General features: G+C 35.8%; 1 protein-coding gene across 2 annotated transcripts; it reads left to right on the top strand.

Moving 5' to 3' along the window:
• Positions 1-737: 737 nt before the first annotated feature.
• ropn1l (rhophilin associated tail protein 1-like) lies at positions 738-10,256 on the top strand. 2 transcript variants are annotated; one of them, XM_015389493.1, is made up of 6 exons: positions 738-814; positions 941-1,073; positions 1,712-1,820; positions 2,771-2,932; positions 3,361-3,536; positions 8,925-10,256. In XM_015389493.1, exons 2-6 carry the CDS (start codon positions 943-945, stop codon positions 9,034-9,036), a joined length of 690 nt encoding a protein of 229 aa, XP_015244979.1. In that variant the 5' UTR covers positions 738-814; positions 941-942; the 3' UTR covers positions 9,037-10,256. The 2 variants fall into 2 exon arrangements, with proteins under 2 accessions (XP_015244979.1, XP_015244987.1); XM_015389501.1 differs by lacking the exon at positions 8,925-10,256 and adding an exon at positions 5,200-5,443.
• Positions 10,257-10,761: the final 505 nt, after the last annotated feature.

The raw sequence follows: 10,761 nt of genomic DNA, 5'->3' as shown, positions 1-10,761 counted from the left end.
TGGGGAGTCAGGAGAAGATCAGGTGTTTCATTAACACAGTCAATGATGAAAACAAATAATATAAAAAAAAAAAAAAGATATGTGAATCCAAACATTATTTAGTTATTTCCTGATTTGTCAAGTTTAGATGTGTATATAGGGGACTTGTTCAGAAAAGCTCTAATTTTTTTTTTAAAAGCTGTAGATTTGTAACTTAATTTGATTTTGTATTTATTTTAGTACTTTCAGTCACTCTTTAGGTAACACATTCATGTTTTTTTATTTTAACTGAAAAGAATGAAATGTCTGAGTATTAATTGTTAAAGTTACGGAAATTAAATATTTTTCATTTTATAATCAGTTAAACTTTCTATTTTTGGAAAATGACATGTTTGACCAACTATGTACAATAAAATGGCCAAGGGGGTACACAAGTCAAAAACGGTTGGGAACCACAGGAAGATTTTTCCATTCAAAAGCTTCCTGGATGGGAAGCGAAACGTCTTCAAACTTGGAAACAAAGTCCAGTGGATTTTTTTTTAATTTTTTTGGGATAAATGTGTACAGAATTGTTTTCAGATACCCCGAGTTTACTTTCTAGAACCACCTCTAGCTGCTGTTGCAGAGGCTAGTCCTCTACAACTGCAAAAGCTTTGCACACTTAAAATGTAGTCAATTCTTTTTTTTAAACTAGCTAAGCATCAATCAGATTGGTAACGACTTTTTTTTTTTTTTTTTTTTTTGCCTTGCAACAGATTTTCTCACATCGGCTGTGGATCTGAGCGGCTCCTTGGAGTTGGTCTTCTGATAACTGCTCTTTTAGCACATCCTTACAGTATGTCTCAAGATAAGATTATATTACTCATAAGTTCCACTATAGAGTCAATCCTCAGGGGAATTGGCTGAAATTGATTTGACTTTGTTGTAGGAATAAGGAAGGCTATATTGTCTTGTATTACAGTCATGCCACTTCCGGATACTTTGTACTGTGCCCAGCAAATCAAAATCCCTCCCCAGCTGCCAGACATCCTCAAAAGCTTCACAAAGGCAGCCATCCGAACACAGCCGAACGATCTGCTGCAATGGTCTGCAGCGTAAGTGTCAACATTTATCAGCGTTGGTTCAGGTCAAGGTTAGACAAGTGTGACTTTGCTGCGGTTCACTCTAATATGTATCTGTCAAACAATTGCATAAAAACTGTCTCCAGGCAACATCACAGCCTCGTCTCACCTGTGCATGTGCTTTTTCTGAGCATTGAAAGGCTGTAATTAGCTCCCAGAGGCTTTCGTGCAATTGCTGTGTTTAAACTTACTGACTTCCCTTTACAAAAGAACAAATATGTTGGATATGAAAATCAAGCATTCGGGATGTGTTTTCTTCAACCCCAAGGATTGGCACGTCCTCTGTTGTGTTAACCTGTAGAGAAAAAGAGGAGAGTGCAATTAAAATTTCCTTTGTGGATAAAAGAAAGAGGTAAAACAAGACTCTGCTGTCCTACAGGGACACTGAAAGTCATCCTGAGTATCGATTCTCATCAAAATATTGTTGATATAAGTTGAAAAAACAAGAATACAATACCTCTCATTGCAGATATAGCAACATACATTATCTATTAATTCAGCTAATATTATGCATGTTATTAAGCGGACCGAGGAGAAAATGCACAGCCTTACAATCTTACAGTCTATATTAATAACACGTATAGTAATGACATGATTGTGTCCAACCCAAGATACTTCCATGCACTGGCCAAAGGAGAGTGTCTACCAGTAAAGGAGAGGCTGGAGAGGAATGTTGGCACTGGGTTGACTCCAGGTCTACTGAAAATCCTCCATAAGCAGGTAAGAACAATTTTAACAAATCTATTATTGAAATGATTCAAGTTTATTTATTACAGCCACACTGAGGTTGTATGAGGACGATAAGTACAATTTGAATGTAAGAACCTGTTTCCATTAAAAACCATCATCCACACAATGCACATTTGTTTTTCCCTTTTTGCATTTCTTCTTGAGTTAACTGTATGCCTATTTCTAATTAATTACATACGATTAACCTTATCTCACCAGTTCCTTCCCAATTTGTGTGTGAAATTGTCCAATACAATGCTGACATTTTATTAACTGTATTTATTTTGGCTTTTAAGCAAATCTACTCTGATCTATAGATCACTTTAAGATGTTCTAGAAACAGCTGAAACAGTGCAAAATTATTCCTGTTTTTTTTGTTTTACATGACAAAAAGCTTAGATCTTACTCGAACAGTTGTGTCTAAAGAAGCAGCTTCAGCACAGGCACAGTTTAACACCAAGTTCACATCCAACATATAAAAGTAAAAGCTATTGGGTAATTAGGTAAATCAGTAAGAATTATTTTTGTTGCATTAAAATATGCTTTTGGTTATGAAACGGTCAATTTGAATAGTTTATTTTTCCAGTTTGTAGATTTGCTCGTAGGGTTGTCAGGTTATATGGGGCCTTAAGCAGCCTCATACTCTGAAAACATTTCCCTATACATTTTCCATTGTGATTCAGAGTTTGCTTTCAATAAGAAAAAGCTTGCCATATTTCACCTATATTTACTAGAATCTTGGGGAGGTGGATTTTTCATTTAAACTGTAGCTATTAACATTAATTGAAATTCTTATTTATATCTGTTGAGAATTGATTTATTTTTAGAGCTGTTAAAGACAGAACTGGGTCATTGTTTGGGATATTACAATAAGTATATAAGTAAATTCCTAGTGTTTATCCTTCATTTTTTCATCCTTTACTTTTCTTATCTAATCATAGATGTCTTCAAGGCCAATGTGCAGCAGAGAGGAGCTGCAGATGAAGTGGAAGGACCTCGGTCTTCCCATGGAACAGCTGAAGACCCTGCTGTCATTGGGCTGCTTTTCTTCAGAATTCTCCTGGATTGAGTTTTTTGCCCTGGGCTGTACTGCCCTGGGAGAGGTGAGATCTAAATTCTAATACTGCTTCATACCACTTCCAGTTAAGGGTAAGCACAACAGGTGAAGCTTGCAGGATGCCAGGTTTGTTGATCTCTAAGTATCCAAACCTGTCTCTAACAATATCATTCTGTAGTGATTTCTTAACCAACAAAAAATATCTGAAACAGATTTCTTATTTGAAAAAATAAAAAGATAGAATATGTCTTTGTCTTGACTTTAATTAAAGACATGTTTAAGGCTTTTGAGCACTTAAACCACATGAGGGCAGTCTTGAACTACGTTCATTTCATTGTATGGCTCACCTTTCATTGAGCTCTTATAAACAAAGTGATTTTGTTTTTGCATTTCTATAACATGCATCATTTGATTGCTTTTCAATCCTAAACACATATTAGTTTTGAGTGTCTTTTTTTGTTTTGTATTTTCTAGACTCTTGAAAGCTCTCTGAAGTACGCTTGTGAGATCCTGACAAATGATGAGGAGGGTGGCCCTGCCAGGATCCCGTTTGAAACCTTCGTCCAGATCTACACCTTCCTGGCTCGACTAGAGGGAGACTTATCACCACAACAAATTGACAACTTCCTCAAAAGTCTGGAACCACAAGTGTAGGTTTCTGCATTCTGGTTAAGAAAGCAAACAGTTATACCTCCTTGCTCTTTTTTTGTATACAATTGTTTCCCTTTCTTCCCTTTCCTAAAGCAAGGTTTATATTGTGTGTTTAAACCTTAAATACCTCATTGTTTTTGCATCGGTTTATACAAAATTCTCCATAATGGCAAATCTAGAATTAATATAAATTTTTTATATTTATAGTGTAATTATTTAATTTTAATTGCAGGTATAAACATAAAACAAGTTAAATGAAATAAAAGAAAAACTAGAAGTTTAAGTTTAATTTCATTGTAAATTTTCTCCAGTCCATAAAGGGCTTAAAATCAAATATTTTGAATCAAGTTTAAAGCATATAGTTAAAGCCAAAAGTAGCAATGATACAGCTTTTAAGCTCTACATTAACAGTAGAGTTACAGTCAGGGGGGTTTAGAAGTTTAATATTAGTCCGATATATCCATTTTAAATTCTGTCTTGATATTAGTTTCTGATCAATTTAAGGACATTATTGTGGCAAGAAAAAAAGGGAATCTGCTGCTCCTAAATTAATATATTTATCGCAGGCTTTGCTTAGATTCTACGCCTCATAGATAAAATCCCCAAATAAAAGAAATTTTACAAACTGAAAAGACAAAGATCGAGTGATCTGGCCGCAGTTGTGTCTGTATATTTGAAAGTGAGGCCATTAAACCTGAGAACTGTGTGCCATCTGTCAAACATGGTGATGGTAGCCTCATTCTGACAGTCTGTTTCATGCACTGGTGCATTGCACAAAGTGGATGGAGTACTGAGGAGGAAGGACTTCCTTCAGGTGCTTTAACGTTCACCAAAATCGATCACCTTGATGGGTGAAATATTGAGACCAGTTGAAATGAAGCCAATCTGATTTAGATTAATCCCAAAGTTTGATATCAGAGTATTGTTTAAATATCCGGGCAGTTTCATCCCAAAAATCTTTGTAGGAGCATCAAATAGTGTTCGACTGTCCTCATAATGTTAAGGGAGATAGTGATATCAGTGGGTGTATGTATATATTTTAGCCTACATGCATACTCCTTTCTTTTTTGTGGACTTTATATAAAAGATTCAAACTTTTACCTCTTTTTTTAGCTTTGAAAATGTATTAAAGCTTGTTTTTTTGTTGTTATTAACTTTGGCTTAATAGTTCACTCATGATCCAGATGCGTTTAATTGACTCTATCCCCTCAAATCTTCACATGTCAGGAAGAGAAAGGATTTGAGATATAAACTAAAATGTATTTTCACATATGTTTATGTTTTCATATATTACATACAAAATACTTCTAAAGTGTCAATCTCCTTTGCTTTTATGGACAATTGTGTATAGATTGATGACATTTCTGCTGAATTAAGAAAACATTTTGTAGGAAAAAAAATCCATCACATTTCTTGAAAAATGCTGCCAGTATGTTTCTGCATAGTGTTGACAGTGCTGAAAACACACTGTTTCAGTTCAGCTTGGTCCGCCATTTGTGACAGTCAGTGTCAGTTGGCTAAGAAGCACAGGCAGTTTATGAGCTCAGCCAGTTCCTCTCTTCCTCAGATGATGTTGTGAGATTGTGATATTCACTGTTGCGAAAATCCTTCTACTGCTGAGTGGAAGTGTTGCATTAATGCTCTTGTGTCTCTGCCTGACAGCAACAAGCAGAGTGGTATGATACAAGTTTCCAACTTCTGCAGCAACTGGATGTTTGAGAAGGTCGGAGAAAAAGCTGTGGAAGACTGAAAGAAAGCAAGAAAGAAAGTTCTTGCTCGTTCTTGAAAGTTTGTTTGTTTATTAAAGAGCACATTCATACTCAAACTCGTCTTGTTAATTGTTAGAAATACTCTATCTATATATTCATGTAAGGAAGCCAGCTTTATATGTGCTTGAACAGAAGCATAAAACTGCCTCACCTCCTGCGTTTTATTCCTGATTAACTAATTATGTTCTTCTCATATATTCATTCTTCTTGAGCAAATGAAGATAAAGATAACTGAAGAAATTTCATACTCAGTTTAGATGATTTATGTTTTGTTCATTTCTCCAAGCAACTCAGCTAAATCACACAGATGTTTGGCAAGCAATGCTCTTTTGGTGAAAGCATGTTCCGTAGACACATTCTGAATCGGAAAACAAAGACTTTCTTTTTTTTTTTTCTTTTTTTTTTTACAAACATTACCTATTGCAGGACTGCAGCTGTGATCAATTGAAGGGGACTGAAGGGCAGATAAAATGGCTGATAACTTAATAACAGCAGTCTGCTCCACCCATGTGACACAGCACTAAAGGAATGTCATCAGGTCTTTCAGCAGCCATGTTCAAAATGACCTCAGTGAAATAACCTGACAGTGTCCTGATAATAGAAAATTCTCCACAATATTTTTTCCCAGACCTCTTATTTTGGAAAATGCTCATATCTACAAAAAAAATAAACATAGATAGAATAACTTGATAAAAAAAGAGTAAACTGCATTAAAAAAAGCCATGCTAGTTGCAATATAATAACGTCTTTTGCAGAAGTGTTATATACTCAACTTCCCACTTAAACCTTGCCCCATTTCTTCAAATTGTGACTAGAAACAAGTTTGTAATTGTGACATTTAAAAAGAAATAGTATTCAATCCCTTTGCTCTGCCCCTCTAAATAAAATTCTGTGCAACCAGTTGTCTCCAACTAGTTAGAAAATAGAGTTCACTTGGATTTAATTCCAATTGGGCTGCTCAGTGGCGCAGTGGGTAGCACTGCTGCCTTGCAGCAAGAAGGTTCTGGATTCGATTCCTGGCCCGGGGTCTTTCTGCATGGAGTTTGCCTGTTCTCCCTGAGCATGTGTGGGTTCTCTCCGGGTACTCTGGCTTCCTCCCACAGTCCAAAAACATGACTGTTAGGTTGATTGGCTTCTCTAAATTGTCCTTTAGCCCCAAACATTATTCTCTTAAAACGGATCAGTCATACTGTCCTTGATTCACAAAGAACAGCCCCAAAGCATGATGCTTCCACCCCCATGCTTCAGTGTTTTTGGGGGATGCAACTGCACTTTCTTCTCCCTCTATACATGACAACTTTCTTTTGTGGCAAAATGTTCTATGTTGGTTTCTCCTGACCACATGATATCCTCCCAATCCTCATCTAGATCATTAATTTGCTCTCTGGCAAAATGGAGGCCTGGACGTGAACTGACTTCAGGCGGGGGTGCAGATAGGAGTCCCTCTCAGCAGTGTGTTCTGATTGTAGCCTGTGGTCCCAGCTCTCTGCTGTAGATTCCTCAGGTCCCTCCATTTATTTCTTGGCTTTTTGGTCACTGTTCTCATGATCATTTTGACCCCACTGACCCCACCAGATCTTGCGTGGGGCACCAGATTAAGGGAGATTATCAATGGACTAGTATGTCTTCCATTTTCTTCCAATTGATCCAAAGTTAATTTATTCACACCAACCTCATGAACTATTGTAGATTCACTCTTCCCAGCCTGATGCAGGTCAACAATCTTCCAGGTGTCCTTCGACAGCTCTTTGGTTTTGGCCATGGTTGAGTTTGGAGTCTGACAGTTAGAGCTGTGGATAAGTGTCCATGTAGAGAGTTCAACACATGTGCTGTAAATACAGGTAACAAGTTAAGAACAGAATAGTTTCTTAAAGACAAAGTTACAGGTCTGTGAGGGCAGACAGCTTGCTTGATTGTGGTTGAACAAATACTAATCCCATCATAATTTACAAATACATTGTTTAAAAATCCTAAAATGTAATTTCCTGGATTTTATTTTTCTCATTTTGTCTCTCATATTTAAAGTGTAGCTATGATAAAAATTGCTGACCTGTTTTACAATCAGTATTTCACTAAATACTCTTTTGGCCCAATATAAGATTTTCTTTTATAAATTTGCATATGCTAAATTTTTTATTGTATGAAAGAGAAAGACATGGTTGAATTTCTGTTATATGCTCATAAAAGAGATAGATGCATCATTCAAGCGATGATATGTAAAGAGCAAAACCATTTCTAAAAAACAAATACAATACAAAAATAAAAGGGAAATCCTGCAACCTACTCTTTGCTGTATGTGACATTGAAAACTTACTCCACATCAATGCAGAAAAAATGCATAATTTTTTGCATTTGATCAAGCAATTCTCCTGTTAAAACCAAGAGTAATATAGCCCTCTGTGTGTGGTTCATGGTGTGGAGCGAAAAACAGGTTTGATTTCAATCCTGGGCCTGGCATCCTTCTATTTCCCCCTTTCCCATCAATATAATAATATAATGGTTATTACAACATATATATAAATTATAACATAATGCAAAATCAAGGCCATTATTGTGTTAAAAAATATATAAAAAAGGGGGTAACAATGAAAAAAACAGATCTCAATTTTTACAGTGGTAACTTTAGAGACTGTTTTGACAAGAAAGTTAAGATATTTCTTTTTAGTAATTTAACAGGCCAAGTGAGCATCCTTCTGATCAAGAAACCAACCTTACCAGTTAGGACCTGTCCTTGTTGTTTTTCCTAGTATAGTATATAATTCTTTACATAAATGAATAATTCACCCAAAGCATTCCCTAATAATCTTGATGTTTAAAATGAAGAGGTATTCATGTATTTACTGACCTTTTTAGATTATTTCCATCCAATTCACAAAACATCTGTGTTCATATTTTCCTAATTTTTTAGACAACTCACTCGTACTATCAGGACACACACTAAGGAACAATAGACACATTTATAGCTTCAGTCCTGTAGAGCCCCATTGTTTGAAAGGTGTTGGAACGAAGATGGAATATGATGTCATTGCGTATATGTCATCCTCTTAGGAATTTCTCCTGCTGGGTGGACCTAGTTTCACAATTATTACTGTTTCTATTCTTTTTTCAAAAGATCTGCCTATAACATCAGATCTCTAAGGACTCAGGGAAAGTTGCAGAACAGTGTGAATCAAGCAGAAAGAAGAAAGCTTAAACAAAGACCCCCTGTTAGTGTTCCTGTGTGTAGCTGTTTAACAATTCTCATGGTAAATAATAAAAAAAAACAGGTGAAAACATGGTTTATGAGTGTTCTGATACTGCTGAGCATATTTATTTGGTAATTAGGATGGGATTGTATCTTCTCTTTGTGACCAACTAGAAAAAGTATGAAAAAGTATTATTTGCTTCATATGTTTGTCTTTATTTGATGTGAGTAAAATGTATTATAAAGGGATCGTGCCATGTAAGGGTCCATTATCAGAAGTTAATAAGGGTGTGAATTGTCAGATGCAATTTGGAGTGCAGTTATTTAGAACAATCAACTTTTTATAGGGGTCCTTTAACACTTTTTTAATGGACACTCTGGAGACAGTTTTAATGGTTAAATATGTTAACACATCTTAAATATGTCTTTTGCAGGGCGATCCAGGATGGGATGATAAAACCTGTGAACTTTATCAACATGAATGACATGGATTCAACTCCATCTAGTTCCACTTTTCTTTCCTCAACAACCTTGGAAGCTGAATAGGAGTAAACACCTAGATTTTGTTTGCACTGATAACAAAAGCTCAATACTAGGAGTTCTATTTATGTTTACCTGAGAGAGTCTGCCTATCATAAATTAAATACGGGAGCCTAAACACTTCTGAAAAAATAGGATTATGGAAGAGACTCAAATCTTGTATTTAAAACGTATTACTTTCTTTTTATAGCTTAGCATGCGACTACTTTCCAAATCTTAGTTTAGTTTATTCAATAATGATGCTTTAAGTGTAGTTTTTCCATAGTCTGATCGCAGAAGTCGTCCAGTTGGCTAAGCGCTCAAGAGTGTCTTCCTATCAAGTAACATATATAGATGTTGCAGCTCAATGGATTGCAGTGCTTATGTATACTGTGACTTCCATGTTAGATGATCGTTCAAACACCAAAATAACATTTATTTAAAAGCTAGCTGGAGTCTTGGTAGCGAAAAAAGGCTCTAATTACAGTATAAATATGAGGCAGTGTTTATGTTGTGGACAGTGTCTTGCAAATAAATTCCCCTTGAACTTGCTCATATTCCAGCTTATCTAACAGCTAGAAATGATTTTGCTCTATGTTTTTTTTGCTTTAAATGTCTATAGTGTTCCTTCTGTTTGTGTAAATAACAGTTTTCAAATTTTTGGATCTCTGTGGGTCTTTTAGGTGTGGCACAGTCCTCTTAGCTGCTTCTCTGAATAATGCTCTCTTTACCCACTTGGGTTTGATCATTTTTCTCTTTCAATGTTGGATGATAGTTTGATTAGTGCAACATGAGATGTCTTAAGCTCAATTTAAAATGATTACTCTTTGCCCTCTACCTTTTTGACATTCTTTGGTCTATATTATTGTTTGTACACTAGTTTATTTGCATAAATCTATGAGGCCTTTGCAGAATAAATGTAAGTCTTGATTTCAAATGTAAGGTCAGAAGGTTAAATATGAGAGATGATAGAATCTGCTGATGAGGAAACTGCTCTTTTTTTACTTGATCATTGAAAACAGTTCAAACAAAACATAAACTTATTTTTCTACTGACCATTTAATGTAGATGATTCCTTTGCCTGCTTCTCCAAATGAGATCCTTCCCAAAAACTAGAAATCTGCGTGGCTGTAAGAGCAACTCATTCAACCCACTTTAAACAAACTAAATACATCCTCAAGTGCAGTTGGGAGAGGAGGAAGAAAAGAAAACACCACAGATGTCCCTGACAGCGGCTTGTCAACCAAGAAAACACACATTTTTATCTTTCAGGCTTATTCTTGTAAAATAAAAGTCTGATTATAGATATTAAATGAGAAAATGTATGTGAATTTTTTATATTTTGAGATAGAAGCAGAGACTGATTTTTACAGCTTTCATCACTTTTTGCTTAATCTCTTGACCACATTGCAGCATTTTCTATTCATGAGTAGTTCATTTTTTTGCCCCTGTCTCTCATCTACAATGATTTTATGTGCTGGACTGAATCTAAAAGTGTGCATGCATTAGTGTCTTTTCTATGGGATTTTATTCTTCCCATTTTTTTTCAAGAGGGAGTGGCGGCATAGAACCTGGAATCCTGAGGTATTAAGTTTGAGACCCACTCCAACAGACTGCCACTCTGGGTCTCTGAGCAAGACCTTTAACCCCCAATTGTACCCCACAATGGCAGCCCACTGCATGGATGGGTTAAATGCAGAAGTAAATTTCTCCAATGTGAGATCAATAAAAAATTCAATTATTACTTTTGGG

Source organism: Cyprinodon variegatus, unplaced genomic scaffold, assembly GCF_000732505.1.
Source record: "Cyprinodon variegatus isolate N-32 unplaced genomic scaffold, C_variegatus-1.0 Scaffold20, whole genome shotgun sequence".
Taxonomy (NCBI): Eukaryota; Metazoa; Chordata; class Actinopteri; order Cyprinodontiformes; family Cyprinodontidae; genus Cyprinodon; species Cyprinodon variegatus.
The sequence above is the reverse complement of the archived record's forward strand: the minus strand, read 5'-3'. Positions and strand labels throughout refer to the sequence as shown.